Source organism: Erythrolamprus reginae, chromosome 3 (genome assembly GCF_031021105.1).
Source record: "Erythrolamprus reginae isolate rEryReg1 chromosome 3, rEryReg1.hap1, whole genome shotgun sequence".
Lineage (NCBI taxonomy): Eukaryota > Metazoa > Chordata > Lepidosauria > Squamata > Dipsadidae > Erythrolamprus > Erythrolamprus reginae.
This window is the reverse complement of record NC_091952.1, coordinates 53,567,322-53,589,085: the sequence shown is the minus strand read 5'-3', so window position 1 is coordinate 53,589,085 and position 21,764 is coordinate 53,567,322. Positions and strand designations below refer to the sequence as shown.

The 21,764-nt window shown below is 36.7% G+C and overlaps 1 protein-coding gene across 2 annotated transcripts in view; it reads right to left on the bottom strand.

Annotated features, from left to right (window-relative positions):
- SCUBE3 (signal peptide, CUB domain and EGF like domain containing 3) overlaps nucleotides 1–21,764 on the bottom strand; it is a 136,683-nt gene that overhangs the window by 78,616 nt on the left and 36,303 nt on the right. For both annotated transcript variants that reach the window (XM_070745311.1, XM_070745312.1), the window contains exons 2-3: nucleotides 18,645–18,767; nucleotides 16,057–16,182 (exon numbers count right to left, since the gene is read on the bottom strand). In XM_070745311.1, coding sequence (XP_070601412.1) covers nucleotides 16,057–16,182; nucleotides 18,645–18,767 — 249 coding nt within the window. The remainder of the gene's footprint in view (nucleotides 1–16,056; nucleotides 16,183–18,644; nucleotides 18,768–21,764) is intronic.

Genomic DNA, 21,764 nt, shown 5'->3' with positions numbered 1-21,764 from the left:
ACAATGAAGATTTCATACAGAATTAATAATAATAATAATTTAAAAACCCTTACTTTTTTGAGATCTGGTCATCCCAAATAAATAAAAGCTATAAATATGAGTAATTCTTAACAACAGTTGAACAACAATCTGAATGAAAAATGTAGATAATCCATAACAAAAATAGTTTCACAGTAAGTTTAATATCCAATGATAAAACTCATTTAAATTATCACTAAGGGCAGCAGACTACAATGATCAGAGGATTTAGCCCTTCTTCCCCCTTGGGAGATCTTGCAAGTGATAAAAATGAAATATTTTGGTTTTAAAAAAAGCAAGGGGGGGGGGCAAAGCAAAAACAAAACAAAATAAAATCTCACAACACTTCTATGTTTTAAAGTGTAGGCATTCAACATGAAAGGAGTTAATTAACCAGTGATTGCCCTAGAAAACAGGCTTATAGTTAAGAAACAAACAAGCCACAAGATGGTGCTGGTCTGTTACAACTGGAGAGTATTCTGCCTCCAATTTTTTTCAAAGTGCAATTTGCAAAATATTTGTTTGTTTGTTTGTTTGTTTCATCGAGCAAGATAACAGATAAAAGAAGACAACAGAACAATAGGACAGGGACGGTAGGCACAATGATGCACTTATGCACGCCTCTTACAAACTTCTTAGAAAAGGGCAGAGGTCAACTGTAGACAATCTAAGGTTAAAGATTTTGGGGTTTGGAGAAGAAACCACAGAGTAAGGTAGTGCATTCCAGGTGTTGATCACTCTATTGCTGAGGTCATATTTTCTGCAGTCTAGTTTGGAGCAGTTTACATTTATTACATATCACAAGAGATTGTAAAAAAAAAAAAAAAAGAACATGAACACAACCTGATATATCAGTGAAAGACTAAGACAATTCTATTATTTACACAGAGAGATTTTAAAAATATGAGTTTTAGCATAAAGTAGTAATAACACTCTTTCTCCTCCTTCTCCTTAATCAGTGCAAATTTTTAGCTACACATATTCCTCTGTTTCAATTATCTGGATATACTGTAATTCCTTAAAGATCTTAGAGGTTGTTGGAGAGATGGAAAACCCACTCCAGCTTCTTTCTTTGGATGCTTAACAGAGTCTTGCAATTACAAATCTCCTGCTGTCACTTTTAACCACCTGTTCAATTAGTGCAGGTCCTTACTAAATTTCTTCTTCTAACCATTAAGCCACTAGGAGCTCCTCCCTCTCTTGTCTGGTTGCTTCCTAGGCAGTCTTGCTTCCCCTTGTTCTTCATTTCCACATACCGTTACAATCACTAGAAGACCTCCAAGGTCCCTTCCAACTCTGTTGCTATTGTTGTTGTTGTTGTTGTATTTATGTATTTAGTGACTGTGCGAAGTTACAACAGCTCTGGAAAAAGTGACTTATGACCGTTTTTCATATCTAAAACCATTGCAGCATTCCCATGGTCATGTGAACATAATTTGGATGCTAGGTACCCGGCATGTATTATGATGGTTACAGTGTCCCTGGGTCACATAATCACCTTTTGCAATCTTTTAACAAGCAAGATCAATGGGGAAGTCAGATTCACTTAATGACCATGTTACTAACTTAACAACAACTGTCTTGCTTATCAATTGATATTTTGGGCTCAATTGTGGTCCTACGCCAAGGACTACCTGTACTATGTTGTGGAAATATTGTTGTCCGGTGCTTTTATTGATTGGTGATCGAATATATTTTGTATGTGTCTATGGATGCTATTTCCTTTACAAGGACCACATTTCTTTATTGATTTAACATATTTTCTCACATCATGACTTTGGGCTATTGGTGACTGTAGTAAAATCAACTCTTTTTTTCAGGAAGTTATTTACAATTAGCTCAATGTTTTCTTAATGAGCACTAATCTTTAAGTGAATGTTGCACATAACAGCACTGTAATATTAAATCTAACAACCCACAAGTCTCCACTCTAAAAGAAGTATATCCAATGATTTGCTGAACGTTTGGAGTCTTGATGACTAAAAATATAAATAAGATTATTTATATTTTTACACAACAGGACTCCAAATATTAAATAAAAGGGTTAGCAAATTATTGGACATACCTTTTTCTGACTTATTATGGGACAGCTAATTGGACAGACTGCTAAACATGCACCAAACTGGAGGAAGGTGCCGTTTCTTCCATAACGTCCAGAGTCAGAGAATAGAAAAGAAATATAACCAGCCCCTTTCTCAAAACATGCAGAGGAAATAAGGAGCTCGGTGCCAAAGAAAACCTCTGTGAACTCAAGCATTAAAATCCTAACAGCTAAGTAGAAAGCTGAGCCCCTCGGACATCAACGGTGGGGCCATGCAGCAAACTCCGGAAAAGCCAGAATAGCAGGTCGATGACAACATGAACAGACCTGAATATCTGAACAAATGTGTAAGAGGTTAATTAAAATACACATATCAGCTCACAGGCACACAAAAACCAAGTGTACTGTCATGCAGGGCCTCTTGCAGACAGGCAAGACTATTGCTAACTAATAAAATTTTATCCCCAACTATGCAGGCTTAATTGCTGCTTAAGTTTCACAATAAAAAAATAAGATGCCTGAACTTTTATTATGGTTTCAAAGGAAGACTTAAGACCTGATTATAGATAAAAGGCTTAGAACAAAAGAAACAACAATCTCTTACTAACTAACCTTTGTTGTGTAGCAGTTTTAAAAAAAAAACAGCACCATGATCATACGTACAGTATGTCTTTTTCATGAACTTTTAGATCTCGACAGGAAAAAGACATCAAAGTTGGGCATATATACAATAATTGTGTGAAGAAAATTATACAGTTTTATTTGCATGTGGATAGCTTCTAAAGGATTTAGATAGATTTAGGAAGACAAATAAGATCCTGATCACAAAACATTATATTCAAGATGCTTCCTTAATATGGCTGTTTTTTCACACTTAAGACCATTGCAGCATCCCCATGGTCATGTGATCACCTTTTTGCGACTTCCTGACAAACAAAAACAACGGAGCAGCCAGATTCTCAACCATGTTACTGCAGTGATTCACTTAACAACCATTGCAAGAAAGGTTGTAAACTGGGGCAAAATTCACTCAACCACTGTCTCGCTTAGGAAGAGAGGACTACCTAGAGTGGGATAACTGATTTCATTGCTAATGTAAAGAATGGCATTCAGTCTATGGTATCATGAGTTTAGTATTGCTTGTTTATTGTTCTGGATATCATTTCCCTGGAAAGCATGATCCCTCTGAACATAGATAAATACATCTCTTCATCACTCAGTCTCAAAGCCATGTAGCAGGATTGAACATGGGGGAAAAAAGTGAATGTGTCAGAGAATTGATGATTCCCAAGCCTGTTTAAGAACTGACACTCTTGTTTTCATAAATTAATGAGCAAAAGATGACTCACACCTATGCTAATCAAAAAGGGACCAGCAGGCTTTTCAAAGAATGAAAGTTTACTTTGGCACTGAATTTTTTTCCCACACTTTGTTCCTTTCCTATGATTCTCATTTAATTTGCTGTTAACTCATATACATTAGTAGAGGGGCTGCTCATCTCTGTACCAACAAAGCAGGAAGCTGGGTCTTCTCTACTAAGACTGATACTTTCCTTTTAAAAAAAAGAAAAAAGTAAGACCAGAACAGAAAAAAGAGCCAAGATCTCATATCAAAAGTGTAAGAAATTTAGGATAGAAATTTATGTTTAAAAATGCTAAATGATCCTTATTGGTAATTCATTTTAGTGCAGATTATAATTGTATCTTTAAAAGTCTGGTCATTCTAAACGCAAGTTTCTTATGGACTTTTCCATTATAACCAACAGATAACACCCTCCTTTGTCACGAATTTATTACTCATGTAAGGTATATGTTTTATTCTAATTTTTGGTTAAAACAGTGATTCCTGGCCAGTTCTAATTATCGTTCATGGTTCTCCACTTCAAGGTCAGTAAGGAGAGATGAAAGATGACAAATACATAAACTGTGACTTTTTACTCTGCATCTGTTCTGATATTTTCTGCACTACTGGAAATGCTATTTATTCCCTTATTACAAGATAAGGGGTTCACACGCTTATAAACCATAAAGAACTGGAAGCCTAGCTTAGAAGAAAGACAAAATAATATTTGAATCTCTGAAACATAGACTGAATTACAACAAAAAGTTAAAAGTAAAAGATGATTCAGCCTGGCTCAGTGGCACAGTGGTTAGAATGCAGCACTGCAGGCTACTTCTGCTGATTGCCAGCTACCTGCAATTTGGCAGTCCAAACCCACCAGGCTCCAGATTGACTCAGCCTTCCACCCAATGGGAACCCAAATTGCTGGAGGCAATATGCTGACTCTGTAAAACCGCTTAGAGAGAGCTGTAAAGCAGTGTAAAGCGATATATGTCTAAGTATTATTGTTATTAAATTATGGAATAATGGTAAAAAGTTGACTGAGAAAAAGTTTTCTGTATTCTTCTTCCTTCTGTCATTATCTCTGAACCACCCAAAACTGTCAAAAAGAAATCATGACCATGCAAAGAGGTTTTTCAAAGAGGCACGGATGTATTTGTGTGTGTGGGGGGGGAGATGAATCTAAATGCTTGGCATGAATGTATGCTATTTTGGATAGGTCTGGTTTTCTGTTAAGATTGCAATCATTTGAATGCTTATCTGTAAATAAGAGGTAAGAAAGGGGCAATTTCTCATAGCCAATTCACTTGAGCGAAGCGGTCCTACAACAGCACTGGGCTTGATCAAAACTCAAACTAAACAACCAGCTGGCAGATTTGAAATTAGCTGGGAGGATGGCCATGGTCCCGTTGTCGAGTGGAGCTCTGGCCTCTGTGTGCTAGTGCTGCAGGAGATTAAAGAACTATAAGACTCCAGTGACAGGCCAGGCCAAAGTCACTCACGATCAATGTCACAAGGTTGACGCACACCCGCTGCTGTGGCCAGAGCCAAAGCCCAGATACCAACTGTTAGATTCTCTAGGTGTCAATTGAGAGCTTGATTCAGGAGTCACAACAATGCTCCTTGCAATCTCTAAGGTGGATGAAAAGGCAATCCGGATAGGAGTAAAATTAGACATGTCTTGTCCTATTGAGGACCGAGTCGAAGCTGGGATATTGGCAGATGGAACACATCAAGAATTGATAGACTCGGTCCTCATTCTGAGTGTAATAGGACAACCCATCCTGAATGCTAGCTTAACCCACAATGGAGAAGAAATCTTGACCATGCAAAGAATTTTTTCAAAGAGATACGGGTGTATATATGTGTGTGTGGGGAGAGAGAGAGAGAGAGAGAGAGAGAGAGAGAGAGAGAGAAAGAAAGAAAGAAAGAAAGAAAGAAAGAAAGAAAGAAAGAAAGAAAGAGAGAGATGACTCTGGGTGCTTGGCATAAATGTATGCTATTTTGGATAGATCTGGTTTTCTAAGATTGAAATCATGTGCATGCTTATCTGTAAATAAGAGGTAAGCATGGAATAAATGGGATTTGCTTCAAGGAACTGAGTCATAAACAAAATGATAGTCAGCTGAATGCTTGTTTCCCCAAATTCTTCCAAAGAATCGAGGCAACAATGAGTATCCAAGAAGAAGAGTTTCCATAGAAAATCTCAAGAAAGTTCATTATTCTTATTTGTTTTTTTAACAGAGGTTGATATCTAGTATCATTCATTATACCAATGATTAAATGTCAATACTGTACAAAGAAAACAGTACTTATCCTATGTCAGACAGATTGCAGTGAATGATAAATAGGAAACTTAAAGAATTAATACATGCTCAGATAAAATGTTTAATTCAATAACAGCTGCCCCAATGACTCAATAAATTAAGCAAACTAAATTCTCCAGTGCAATAGGAGGTCAATAATCAATGTAATCATTAAAAGGCATCCTTTAATACAATAGTTCAGAAATTGTACCAGAACAAAAGAAATGCTTATCTATAGCATGTTGAGAACACGCTGCAAAGGGGGCAAAATAATGGTCAAAGTAAAAAAAATAATTTAAATTAACGATATATTTAAACTTATATCCAAACTTAAGCAATCAACATTGCCTCATGTTGCAATTTACTTCCAGGATTATATAAGAAGCATATAAACAAACAAACAAAAAACTTTTCATGCCCTCTCAGACCCTCATACACAGGAAACAGAAACGGATAATCTGATTCTCAATTTCAGAGGTTAAGGATCTAAAATTAGTCAGATTGAACATTCAGAAAACTTGAAAGAGACAAACTGAGTAAACATAGAGAAAGCAAAGGAGAGAAAGGCGGAAAAGGTGGACCTGGTTTCGATGAGAAAGAAGATAAAAAGATGTAACAGGATGCCCTGAATATACTGTTATAGTTAAGGCAGATAGCACTTCTAGACAGGTATGTCTATGTATTCAGTAAGAATATACTCAATGGAGGTTTGACTGGACTTGTGGTGTATGGATCCCGTTGACTGTATGTGACACCTCCAAAAATCTTTTTCCATTTTTCTCTCCATATGCTTCACCTGTTAATCCCAAATTACAGAATAAACCACTACATGCAGTTTTTCTAAAATGTGTGTCTCATATGGTTTCCTATCATGCAACAACCTTCAAATTTGATGGGAAACACATTTAATGGGATTTATTAAAATGCCTCATTCAATAGGATTGCTCTACAATGCTGATCTGGCAGAGCGAGCAGGTGGCTTCTTTTTTTTTTTTTTTTTTAGAAAATAAATTTATTAAATATATACAATAAAAACCAGATACAGAAAGACAAAAGAGATATGCATATTGTACATTTTTTACACTCTACTTATGTAGTAATTGGGGAGTGGGAGAAGGGGGTTGTGAAGGGATGGAAGTAGATATAGAAGGAAGGAGGATAGGGAGAAGAAGGAGGGGGGGTTAGATGAGCGAAAACCAGCGTTAAAGCTGGGTCTTTCATGATTTGCGGCCTGTAGTTTGAGCTCGTAGTTGGTGTGTTTTACCCTAAGGCTTTATTGATATGTTTTGAATGTAGTTTTTAGTGCCAATATATATAATTCATTTAGGGGTTTATTTTCTTTGTAAAGTTGGAGTTTGTGTCGATCGATGTTTACAGTTTGTTGTTTCAGTTTGATGTTATGATTTGTGATGTAAATTGCTATTTTTTCAAGTTGTTTTTGTTGGATATTTTTCTTGATGGGTAATTTTTAGATAATTCCTTTTTTTTAACCAGAGGTACCATTTATCCCAAGCTTTGTAGAAATCTGTCTCATCCTTGTTTTGCAGTTCCATTGTTAGTTTGGACATTTCTGCGCATTCCATTATTTTAATCAAGAGTGATAGAGTAGTTGGGGTTTTTTCTTGCTTCCAAAATTGTGCATATAAAATCCGTGCGGCTGTAATAATATGGATTATAATATATCTGTTTTCTTTACTAAAATTTTGTCTTGTGATTCCTAGTAGAAATAGTTCGGGTTTCGCATGGATAGTCTGAGAGGTAATTTGTTCTAGTATAGTTTTAATTTTTTCCCAATATTTTTGGGTGGTTTCACATGTCCACCAGATGTGGTAATATGTACCTGGTTTTTCTCTGCATTTCCAACATAATGGTGATAGATTTGGATACATTTTTGCAAGTCTAGCAGGTGGCAAGTGCCATCTGTAGAACATTTTATAATGGTTTTCCTTATATGAGGTTGCCATCGTTAGTTTATAGTTAGCAGTCCAAATTTTTTCCCATTCGTTTAAATAAATTGTGTATCCAAAGTTTTGTGACCACGCTATCATAGATCCTTTAACTATTTCTTCAACACTATCGTGTTGAAGGAGGATATTGTATATATTTGATATTTGCTTTTTTTGTGGACCAAAAATTATTTTATCGAGGGGGTTATTTTTTTGGAAGTCTGATTTGTTCTTATCTTCATTATATTTTGATTTTATTTGTAGGTAGTTTAACCAATCTACTTTAATACCCTTTTCCATGAGTTTTTGCTTAGGAATTAGCTCATTATTTTCGTTTAGTAGTTGGTCGTATGTTATAATTTTATCAGGGTTAATGCATTCGGGTATATAATGGCTTCTGTTGGTGAAATCCATTTTGGGATGCAGAGGTAGTGGTTTTTTTTAATGAAGTGCCAGGTGTTAATTAAGGTTTTTCGGATGTAGTGTGATCTGAAATATGTTGGTATTTTATCTATGTCTGTCATCAGAAACTTGTGCCATCCGGATTGAAGGTCATAGCCTTCAAGTGTTAATATTCTAGAATTTTTAAGTATTATCCATTCTTTCAGTAGGTTTACAATTGAGGCATGGTAGTATAGTTCCATGTTTGGTAACCCAAAACCACCCCTTGACCTATGGTCTTGTAGGTCCTTAAGTTTTATCCTGGCCTTTTTTTTTGTCCATATGAATTTGCGAATTTTTGTGTGTAAGTTTTTGAAAAAGGTCCTATTTAGTTTAATGGGTGCAGTTTGGAAAAGGTATAGAAATCTAGGAAGTATATTACTTTTAATTACAGCAATTTTCCCCATTATAGAGAGTGGGAGTTTCGACCATCTGCAAAAATCTTTGTCCGTTTCATTGATTAGTTTATCGTAATTGTCTTTCTTAATAGTGCTGCAATTTGCGGTAATCCATAATCCTAAGTATTTAACTTTTTTGGCAGTTTTTATTTTAGTGGATTCTTCTAATTTCGATATCTGCTTTTTTGTCATATTTTTTGTTATCATTTTTGTTTTTTCTCTATTAATTTTTAATCCAGCAATCTCTCCAAATTTATTTATTTCATTAATTAGGATAGGTGCAGATTTTAAGGGGTCTTGTACAATGAACACCATGTCATCAGCAAAAGCTTGAAGTTTATAGTGTTCATTTTTAATTTTTAATCCTTGGATTTCCTTATTGTGTCTTATTTTATTTAGTAGAACTTCTAGTGCAAAGATAAAAATCAGAGGGGCTAAGGGACAGCCCTGCCTCACTCCTTTTTTTATACTTATTGTTTCTGTCATATCATTGTTTATCAGTATTTTGGCTGTTTGTATTGAGTATATAGTTTTAATGAGTTCTGTAAATTTATTACCAAATTGCATTGACGCTATTTGTGTTGTAAAGAATTGCCAGTATAAACTATCAAAAGCTTTCTGTAGATCTACGAATAGGAATGCTACTGGTTTATCTATGTTTTTATCGTAGTATTCTAAAGAGTCCAAAATAATCCTTGTGTTTGTTGTTATGTTTCTTGCCGGAAGGAAGCCATTTTGGTCTGTATGTATTCTAACAGTTAATATTCGTTTAAATCTTTCGGCTATGATGGATGCAAAGATTTTATAATCTGAGTTAAGCAGGGATATTGGACGATAATTTTGAATGTGAGCTCTATTTTGTGTATCTTTAGGTATTAAAGTTATGTAGGCCTCGTTCCAAGGTATTTGTTAATAGTTTTTCCCCCCAGTCTTGATCTACATCAGTGTAGCAGGGATAATGTTTTGTAACTCACTAGATAAATATACAGGAACACATGGATGAACATTATGCATTATTGGGGTGGGGGGATTAAATTCTTTTAAAAATGCTTTTCTTTTGTGAAGAATGAAGAACCAGTTTTCACCATTTTTAACCAGTGGGGATAAGAGAGTGGAACTTATTAGCTGCTTTCTTAACTTAGCTCTTGGTTATCTTAAACTGAAGACTTAACTGAAGACTGATTGGTGGAAGGTCTCTGTGAGTTTCATACATAAATATATATCACAGCATGCTAAATACTAAAGACATTTAAGATTGGCATATGAAATAGTGGTATGGTTTTTAAAATGATTTTAAACACATTCAACTTCAACTTACAACTATTCATTTAGTGACCATCCAGTTATAATGGCACTGGAAAAATGTGTTTTGGGACCAGTGGTGGGACCTGAACAGCTTTTTACAGACACAGTCCAATCAGACAGCAGACAGATTTAACCCATTCCTGGATGATATATCCATCTTGAGGAAGAATTCGCATTCACAATCATTGCAGCATCTCAATGGTCACAATATCCAAATTCTGGCATTTGGCAACCTGCATTTATTTATGATGGTTGAATTGACCTGCAATAATGTGATCACCATTTGTAACATTCCCAGCCAGCTTCCGACAAGCAAAGTCAAATTTGCGTAATGGCTGCATGATTCATTTAACAACTGCAGTGATTCCATTAACTACCATGGCAAAAAGATTGTTAGGTAGGGCAAAACTCACTTAACAACTCCTTTGCTTAGCAATAGAAATGTTAGGCTCAACTATGGTCATAAGTCAAGGGCTGTCTTTAGTATTACAAGTGAGTGGTAAATAGGAAGAAGGTGAAACAGATCTCAAAAATGGTCAATCAGAATGAGCTGTCTGCATAAACAGTAGCACCTATGAGCGGTGATGGACTACTAGCCAGAATGCCTAATAGTAACATAGAAAGGTAGAAGATTAATGGCAGAAAAAGACCTCATGGTCCATCTAGTCTGCCCTTATACTATCTCCTGTATTTTATCTTAGGATGGATATACAGTATGTTTACCCCAGGCATGTTTAAATTCAGTTACTATGGATTTACCAACCACGTCTGCTGGAAGTTTGTTCCAAGCATCTAGTACTCTTTCAGTAAAACAATATTTTCTCACGTGGCTTCTAATCTTTCCCCCAACTAACTTCAGATTGTGCCCTATTGATCTTGTGTTCACTTTCCTATTAAAAACACTTCTCTCCTGAACCTTATTTAACCCTTTAACATATTTAAAATGTTTTGATCATGTCCCCCCTTTCCCTTCTGTCCTCCAGACTATACAGATTGAGTTCATTAAGTCTTTCCTCATAAGTTTTATGCTTAAGACCTTCCACCATTTTTTAGCCCATCTTTGGACCCATTCAATTTTATCAATATCTTTTTGTAGGTGAGGTCTCCAGAACTGAACACGGTATTCCAAATGTGGTCTCACCAGTGCTCTATACACCAGCGCTCTATAATCGGGCTCACTTCCACGGCTCTGGAGGTCCTGTGAGTTTCAGCAGAGTTATGCTGCTGCTGCGTCCATGCAGGTAGCAAAATAGTGCCCGGAGAACGCAGGTGCACCTGTGTTCCAGCAAGATTTTTTGCTTCCACGCATGCACAGAAGTAAAAAACCTCGCCAGAACACGGGCGCACCTGCATTCTCTGGGCACAATTTTTCTACCTGCACGGGTGCAGTAGCATAACTCTGCTGAAACTCACGGGACCTCCAGAGTCGTGGAGGCAAGCCCAATTAGGCATTCTGGCTAGTAGCCCACCTCTGCCTATGAACCTATATAAGGACTAAATCACCTGTGCTACACATGGATCCCTAAGATTGTGTACCTGTCTTTTAGAATAAACCTGCAGTCTAACCAGGAAGGAAAATAGCCTTTGAGAATTACACACTTTTTGTACTGTGTTCTAGAAATGCAGGCATGTATAGAGTTCCCTTCTATATTGTCTAAACCCCTAAAATTGCCAAGATTTGGAAGATTTCCCACTTTTTTGCTGCATGACAGTTGTGTCCTACTATCACCCTGTCATGGTACAATTGCAGATCTGCTACATGAGAGCCATGTTCCAAAGCCAGCTGCTTCTCCTACCAGCAATTTCCCCTTAAAATGTGTTTGAAATATAGAACTTGGAGATCATAATCTTTCAACATGAGACCCTGGGGCGGTGGGAGTGGGAGGGGCAGCATTTAACTGGTGATATGTCAGTGTTTAAATAACTCTGAAGAATCCCATCTGTTGCTCCTGTTTTGACATACACTTGTGTATCCAAACACAACAACAGATAGTTCTACAACAATATTTTCCTAATATGCAGTTGGACATGGGTGCTAAAGCGTTAAAGTTTTTCAAAACAATTTTGACTTGAGCTGCAGAAAATGGAAAGATGTTGCCGAGAACATATGTCAACATATTGTAGCTATGGAAAGCAGGCAACTCCAGAATGGGGAGGGGGACATTGGTGAAGAATGGCCCTTGTCAGGAAGAAAGAAATAAAGTATTAGTAAAGAAAGTACTGCAGTAGCATTGGAAGGCGGCTATAAGCTGGACAGCAAAAACAATTTATTATGTCAGGCATTCCAACAATAAGTTTTTAAACTTTTCAAGACAACACTCTCTAAAAAATGAGAAACCTGTAGGACTCTTTAATAAAAGGAAATGGAAATAACACTTAATAATACTTTTTATTTTTCCTTACAATATTAATTATGTATGTGTGTGTGTGTGTTTGTGTATATACACACATGTATGTATGTATGTATCACATGTTTTTTTGCTGAATTTTTAAAATTAAGGGAGACTAGGATGACACCATTTCGGCCTTGTTCTGGCCTCATCAGCTAGCCACACCCTTAGTGGGATTTGATCTATATATGACCATTTTTGCTCATTTGCGCATTTGATATATAAATGAGAGCATTTTTTTTATCAATGTCTAGACTAAGATTTGGTGTTATATTTAGCTTAGTCTTTATTTTTGTTGTTGTAAGGGCTGAAAATCCAAAGTAACCTTTCTATTTTGAAGAATAACAAAGTTGGAAAGAACATTGGAGGTCTTTTAGTTGAACCCCCTGCTCAAGCAGGAAACTCTATACCATTTCAGATAAATGTTTGTCTAATCTCTTGTTAAAAACTTCCAGTATTGGAAATTCTGGAGGCAGGTTGTTCCACTGATTAATTGTTCCAACTGTTAGAAAATTTCTCCTAGGTTGCTTCTCGTTAGTTTCCACCCATTGCTTCTTGTTCTACTCTCAGATGCTTTGGAAAATAAATTGACTCCCTCTTCTTTGTGACAACCCCTGAGATATTGGAACATTGTTATCATGTCACCCCTAGTCCTTCTTTTAATTAAACTAGACATATCCAACTCCAGCAAGCATAATTTATAGGTTTTAGTCTCCAGTCCCCTAATCATCATTGTTTCTCTTCTCTGCACTCTTTCTAGAGTCTCAACATCTTCTTTTTACATTGTGGCAACCAAAACTATTTCAGATATTTCATACTTGCATCACTGCATATGATTATACTTTGTACTTGAGAATACTGTTACTCAAACCTTACTTTTAAGGTTTAAATGTAAAAAACAGTGTCCAGTAAAGTGATGTATCAAATTACCATTGCAATGAATTAAGATCATAATTCCAGGCTCAATTTACACTTGTAAATCAAGGGCTACCTGTACTTCCAGCATGCCCTTTGCAAGGTGGTTTTTGGTTCCACACAGGCTTCCCCAGAGATTGAATTCAGGCATTAAAAAAGTTATTAGTTTGGTTACTGGGTATGAAGAAAATCATAAATAAAAAAGGCAAACCTATCATCTGACTCAGTATGAGGGCAACTTCACATACACTGGCCCATACCTTTCCAATTTCAGAAGACAAATGTAAGCAATGCTTAATCCTGACAAGTTCAGAAATAAAAAAGGGTGGGAGAAGAAAAACATTCTTGATAGTCTATAATTAAGCTCTTCTCTTTTTTGTGACTACATGTTCAGTGATTTTGTTTATCCTTAAGCAAACAGCTGACAGTAGCTTTGGCAGGCAAGCAAACATAGAGGCAGCCAATTCATTTGTTAGCTACCTGTATTCAAGACTTGCCAAGACTTGCTCCTGACAAACTGAGCTTCTAGGAATGTTGTCTCTGAACCCATCCAGGAAAACCAGTAGCAACCTTGCACCGTTGTTTTGCTGGAACAAGAGCTGAAGATAAGGAATGTATAACTCAGGGACACATGAGTTCCCATGATATGCCTCAAAAGGATGAAAGCATGTGAATGTCCATATACAGTAGTCCCTCACCTATTGCTGGTGTTATGTTCCAGACCCGGCCGCGATAGGTGAAATCAGCGATGTGGAATTTATCGACTGATAGTACTTATTTAAGTATTTATATTGTAATTGTTTGGTAAGTTTTCATTGTTTTAAGTGTTTATAAACCCTTCCCACACAGTATTTATTTTAGATACAGTATTTAAATACAGTATTTACAATTTTAGATTTTTTTTTTTAAAAAAAAACCTGCCGATCGAGTTCGGCGGGCTGTTTAAATCTGCCGATCGACTTCCTCAGAAACCCGCGAACCAGCGAAGATCCACGAATGATTTTTCTCATTAATATTTCTTGAAAACCCGCGATGAAGTGAAGCCGCAGTAGGTGAAGCGCGGTATAGCGAGGGACTACTGTAAGTGAAATCTCTGCAAAACATTCCTTTCTAATACTGTACTTGCAAATGCTCAGGGGCACTTACTAAGGACTTTCTTTGCTTATTCTAATGAGGAGATAACTATTATCCCCTAATCCCCTGAAACAAATTAAAACAATCAAAGCTATATTTCTACAGAGCAAAACTCCCCAAAAGATGTTTTTGGTTGTATAATTTTTTAAAAAAAGTTAGGGCAGGTGGCTACACATTCAGGCCAACTAAGTCTTACAATCAAGGCTGTGTTCACGATGCACTTTGAATGTTCATGACTTCCTCTGTGTGAAAATCTACACAATAGACTTGGGTATTAGTTTTCTCAACTATATTACATTGAATTTTTACGAAAAAATAAAACTTCTATTACTAGTTTCCCTTCCACAATTTGCCAGTCTCCAAAATCTGGGATATTCTGAGCATTTTATTAATTGATTTCAACTATTTTAGCCTGCATTTCAATTTATAAAGACCCTGAAATTATCTAAATCCTATCTAGGAATAAAGAGGATTGTAGCAGACAATGTTTCATGTGAAAAATCAATTGTGACTTGGAATAAAGCAATTAAAATTGATATAATAATATAGAGATATGCATTACAGTAATAATAAAGTACATATCTGACTTCTATTTATCTAATAGTTATTCATTTTACACCCTTAAAAGGGAAGTATTTTACTAGCAAAATATAAGAAGATGGGGTAGCTGCCAGACATCAATGTTTACCATTTTTTCTACCATTTTATCTTGAGTTTCCCCCACTGGAATAATAACAAAAACATACTATTTTTTTTAACCAGGCCATTGTTGTAATAATATTTACAAAATAAATCCAGCTATCACAATCCTGAACACTCAGAAATGGTGGAGATTACAGTACAGATCTCTGACAATAACAGAAGAAACCACTTGAGAATAGTTTGTGTTTCTCTGTAGGAAGTAGACTCAATAAACACTGTAGTGGAACTACAGAACTAGAATATCTATTTAAAGTCATATGATGGCATAGAATCATTATAATCATAAAAGTATTCAAGCATTCAATCATATCATTTTGTTACTCTTCTTTTTATATGCAAGATACAGAAAACAATGTGAGTAGAACAAAAAATGCTGGGCTCTAAAGAATTACACTTTTAATATATATATTTTACATATGAGAGGTCGCTGCCGTTGTCTACTTGAAACAACATAGGGCTCTTTCTGTATTATCATGGTGGGACTGACTACATAAGGATGTACGGTAATTTTATTTTACCCAATTCACTAAATCAGAAATGATAGCTTCAACAATTAATTGGAAGAATTTTGTATTAGGATCTGATATGCAGCTTTTAGCATAAACAGGATTGGGCAGGGGCATCATAACATTTAAAAGTAAGCATTTTAAGTTACATGTATCCCAGCGGCCAGTTAAGTCCCACAAAGTTGGTTTTCTCCGGGTCCCATCGGCCAGACAATATCGACTGGCGGGGCCTAGGGGAAGAGTCTTCTCTGTGGTGGCCCTGACCCTCTGGAACGAACTCCCTCTGGAGATACGTACCGCTCCTCTCTCCTGGTCTTTCATAAAGCTTTAAAAACCTACCCCTGCTGGCGGGCATGGGGACCATGAAAGATGAAATTGTCTCCGGCCATTACTAAATATGATTGGATTGGACTGGATGAATGTGTGTGAGTGTACATGGGATTTTTAAAAATGTGGTTTTTTAGTAAATTTTCATAATTTTATAGTTATTTATTGTTCTTATATATTATTATATTTAATGTTGTACGCCGCCCTGAGTCATTTCGAGAAGGGCAGCATAGAAATCTAATAAATAAATAAAATAAATGAATAAATAAACATGCAAATTTCTTACCAAGACAGTTATGACCATCATGTGCAAGATGAAAGCCGTCATAGCAGGTACATCGATAATTCCCTGGGATATTGACACATTCATGAACACAGCCAGCATTGTCATCACGTTCGCATTCATCCACATCTGAATAAAGGAAAGAGAATATATGTGATGTGGAAGAACTTCAGAACTAAAAATCCACAAAGCTCTTATGAAGTATTTATAAAATGACTAAATTGAGAACAACAGGGATGCGCCCTTTTACCTCATACTGATGGAGAAATCCTGTACGTAATGAGAAGATAACAGACTTCAGCCACAATGTCAACCTTCCACACAGTTGTGAAGCCTGTGAAATCTTAAAACTTCCTAGTCTTATCTAGGATTAGAACTGCCCTTGCTTCACATGAAACACTAGCCTTCCGGAAAGGCGTAAAGACCTGGCTTTTCCACTAGGCCTAAGGCTATTGATCTGATAATGTATCATCAAGATCCGGCTATAAATAGAATGCATGATTCTTAACTGTTGTTTTTAAATTGTTTTAAATTGCTTTTAGAGATTTTAATATTAATTGTATGTTTTATTTTTGGTTGTGAGTCACGTAGAGTTCTTAGGGAGTTGGACGGCATACAAGTTGGATAGATAAACAAACATGGGAATATGGGAGTAGCCACAACAAGTGTTCTCATTACCTATCATCCAAAGTGGCTTGCATTCAATTTTCATTCAAATCTATTCTAATATTGGAGGATCTTAAGTAGAATTAGACAGTTCTCTGGGTAATTGTTGCAGATATATTTCTTATCTAAACAGAGAAACAGAATGACCAAGGGCAAAAACAAACAAACAGTTTTCTGCCCCCTAATTGTAGTTGACTGCCATGCAGCGACCAACAATAGGGCCAGTCTACCTCGTCTCTAGAGGTCTAGTCTCCAGCATCTGAAGGGCAGGCCAATAACAGCCCAACCTTTGGAGGGTTAGGGCAGACCACTCTATTGAATTGGGGGGGGGGGGGGTGGCATAGCAGTGCAGCAATACGGCAGCACGGGAGCAACCAGAAATTTGCCAAATTTCAATTCCATGGGAATCTTAGATCCTGGATTTGGAGTGTATTCTATAAATTAGCTGTTTGTTTGTTTGTTTATTGGATTTATATGCCACCCCCTCTCTGAGGAGTCGGAGTGGTTTAAACAATGCAACATCATAATCCAATTAATATTAAAATTGTTAATCTAAAACCCCAACAATATTAAAATCAATACCTTTTGAGGTATTGGTACAAAAACTGTTGTCCTATGATGTGCTGTTTTGTCCACTTAAATGTTATTCATACAAGAGTTTTATTAGTATGTGCTGCAGATGTTCCACTACGTTACACCGACAATACTTTAATGATTTATTTAACAAATTATACCCCAATTCAATAAAGACAAAACTGTTCTTTACTCCCATGATTGCGTGCTAAATTCTTATTTATTTCTGGTGGTTGGAGCTAATTCTTACAAGTCATTAAAACTTTGCTTGTTACTGCTGTTTCAAATACAGATTGCATAATCATTACCACTGTCCAATAGAATTTCCAAAATAACAGCACTGTATTTTTTCACATTATGTAATGTTCTGTTGGAATGATTTTAGGAGACAGTAGGAAGATCCACAGGCGCTAGACAATCATCATGCAAAAGCTATCTGGGTCCACAGAAACAGAGAGAGTGTTTCAGAAGGGATCTTCCCTAGTTTTCCAGAGAGTAAAAGGAAAGGGGAGCAATACTTTGAGTACTGGCAAGCATCTTTAATTTAACCTTACAATAAAAATAAAGCCAGTATTCATTTATCTGCATTTATGTCTGGACTACCTTGATGTACTAACACCTGGATCCAATACCATCACAATGTTCTGATTAAATGAAAAATCAACAGTAATTTCCAATGTTTACATTATTTAGAATCTGATCCTAACAGTTCACTTTCAAAATAGGATACAAGAATTATTGAGAATTAATAATAAATCTTCAACATTAATTATAAAGTAGACAACTTGTTTACATCAAAATTATTAATGGAGTCATACAGAATTAATTCCAGTAAATCATTATTCTTTCTTCCTCAACTGCATTAAGTATTTCAACCAATTGCTAGGGAGAACTGAGAAAATTATCTCAGGAGACCTAGATAAAGTTAAGCAAGATTCTACCGAATCTATGTTTGAATGGAGGTTGGATGAGTACTTCATCAAAGATGGATGCATTTTCCAAAGGAAAGAGAGAAAATAGGGAAATAATATATTTACTTAGCTAAATAATTTTTAAAGAAACTTTAAAAACAAGAATAGAATAGTCCTTGTTTTTAATCTCAATTGTCCCAACTATAGCAAATAAACACATTTATAGAGATACCTACTATACTATAGGCAACACCCAGCTACTAAAAGTTCCTCAAAACCCAATGGTTGTTCCTTTTCCATTTGTAGTGTTAGCGGTATTTAACCCCATGTCATTTTTAAATTCATTTAAAATCATATCCTGTTAATTTCTGGCTTGGGCAATTAAATATAGCTGGATTTCCCTTTTGTCTTTTCTTTTTCTATGCTATCTGCTCTGCCTACCTTTGCAGTGCTTCCCATCCCCGGTGTAACCAGATTTGCAGATGCATTTGTATGATTTGGGAGTGTTCTGGCAGATGGCATCAATATGGCAGTTGTCAGTCCCATCAACACATTCATCAATATCTGCAAAGGAAAGGGGAGAATGTGACATAATCAAAGCCTAAGCTTTTTGAGTTTTACCATGGCTAGCTAATCATAGTGTTTTGGGGAAAGAATATTAAAATATCAGAAAATCATACTCATTTACAGAACCCTTTGCCGTTTCTCTCAAGAGTAGGAATCTTAAATTAGATCTAGTGGAAGGTACGGTGGTCCTTTACAGTCTATGCTTGCTAAAGTTTTCTTCAATATAAACCTACCATGTAATGTTTCCTCGATCTTTCTCAGTCAAGTGTATCCCTTTAGTTTTTGGTTTTTAAAAAAATATTGTCTTAGTATCAAGTGATAAGTTAGAAGAACTACTCCTTTTACATATGCTCTCCATGATCCTGACACTCATGTATCTCACTACTGACCTAGTGGAATAGATTTGTTTTTAAGTTCAGTGTTTTTGAATTGATATACAGTGGTACCTCGACATACGAGTTTAATTCGTTCCAGACCAGAGCTCATAAGTCGATCAACTCGTATCTCGAACGAATGCCTTTAGACTTTGTTTTTCGTGCCGAGATAACTGGAAGCAAGGCGATTCTTGCGCCAACTAGCGGAAGCTCTGCTCGTATCCCGAATTTGAGCTCGGGTGTCGAACAGAAATTTCGCTTGCGTTGCGGCTCGTAACTTGGAATACTCGCATGTGGAGCAGCTCGTATCTAGAGGTACCACTGTATATTGTTAAGCATTAGACTCCAAAACTATTCTCCTGTGCTACTGTTTCTTCTATTTATATACATGATATATAAATATTATTAAATCTCTGTAAACCACTAATACATACTTGACAAAACAAACAAATAAATAAATAAATAAAATCTGCCAAATAACTGCATTTACAACCCATACCTCTAAAATTATCCAATTCATTGTGGGGGGAAAAAGCTTATGCATATATATGATGTGCTTGGCTTAGTTTGTCACAGAATAGGATACATCATTACAGGGGTGAAATGCTCCCAGTTCACGCGTGCTTGTTGGTCATCAGAGAGCCAGTCGTGAAGTGAGCATGAGGCTCCGCCCACCCACCGCCATTTGGGTTCTTTTAACTTTTGCGCATGCAGAGAATGCTTTGCGCCTGCGCAGAGAGTAAAGGAATAAAAATGGCACTGGGTGGGCGGAGCCTTGTGCTCACTTTGCAACTGGCTCTCCAATGACCGATAAGCATTTCACCCCTGCATCATTACCTGATCATTTAGCATCAGACAGTTGAAGTATCCAAGAGCTTATATTTATTTATGCAATATTTTCTATAATGTCCTCTTAAAAGAGCCTAGACAATTTGCAATGATCACATTATATCAACACATACCAAACAAACAAATACCCTCATATATCATCTACTGGTAATCCTTAAATTACAATAAAATCTTATTGTAAGCTTTCAAGATAGGTCAGGGAATAGACCCCACACATACAATGGACCCCAGGAATGCAACTTTATTATTATTGTACCATATAATCATACAAGCCTGTCTAATTTTCTGTTTGTCCCCTTTTATACTAACATAATCAAGGCACTGCCATTTTCAGTTGCTTTCTCATGCTTGTTTCTACAATTATGAAACTCTTTCTTCAAGTCTCTCCTTAGTGGCATTTCATCCCAAGGTCATCTCTAAATTTATTTATACAGCGATACCTTGTCTTACAAACTTAATTGGTTCCGGGACAAGGTTCTTAAGGTGAAAAGTTTGTAAGACGAAACAATGTTTCCTATAGGAATCAATGGAAAAGTGATTAATGCGTGCAAGCCCAAAATTCACCCCTTTTGCCAGCCGAAGCGCCTGTTTTTGCACTGCTGGGATTCCCCTGAGGCTCCCCTCCATGGGAAATCCCACCTCCGGACTTCTGTGTTTTTGCGATGCTGCGATTTCACTGAGGCTCCCCTCACTGGGAAACCCCACCTCTGGGCTTCCGTTGCCAGCAAAGTGCCCATTTTTGCGCTGCTGGGATTCCCCTGCAGCATCACAAAAACACGGAAGTCCGGAGGTGGGGTTTCCCATGGAGGGAAGCCTCAGGGGAATCCCAGTAGCGCAAAAACGGGTGCTTCGGTGGCAACGGAAGTCCAGAGGCGGGGCATCCAAGCGGCGGCGGTGGGTTTGTAAGGTGAAAATAGTTTGTAAGAAGAGGCAAAAAAATCTTAAACCCCAGGTTTGTATCTCGAAAAGTTTGTATGACAAGGCGTTTGTAAGATGAGGTATCACTGTATCTACAAAAATAGATCCTATTAAAATATGCAGCTTGTCTACCATTAATCACCAAATATTTACTGAAAAATGATTGTCTTCATGAACTTCTGAAAGGTTAGCAGTTTGGGGAACACCACAAACTTCAAAATGCTGTTCCGCCGTGTGGGGTGAGCTTTCAAGACTTCATGAGGGACAATGTTTCAGCATCTTCTCCCATGAAAAACTAAGGCAGTATCTAATTAAGACAATAGTATAGTGTGCACATTGAGGCTGAACCATATAGATTTTTATAGTTCAGCAGCAACTGTTTGAACTAGATTCTAGTACTGTACAACAAAGATTTGGCTTCCTGAACATTTTGGGGTGCGTCTTATAGATTTTTGGCTGCTACGCTTTGGCACTTGCAACTGAGGTAGCCCAGCACTACAGTTCCCATCGCTCCCACCAGCAGCCTCTGCTTGCGACACCAAAGACAAATTTCTTGTGCATCCAATTACACATGGCCAATAAAGAATTCTATTCTATTCTATGAATGGCTATATCTGTTTATGGAAGAGAAAGTAGAGAAAGGGAAATGAATAAAAGAGAGATGAATGAAAAACAAATGAATAAATGAAAAAGGGACAGGAAATGTTCTTTCAAGCTTTTGATCTTCCTTATTTTCAATTTTGGCTCAATCACTATTGAAATTGAGCCCTCAAATCAAGGAGGTTTTTCCAACCCTACTGAAAGGCTCGCCCTGCTTAAAAAATCCCAATTACCCTTCACATAGGTTTCTTAA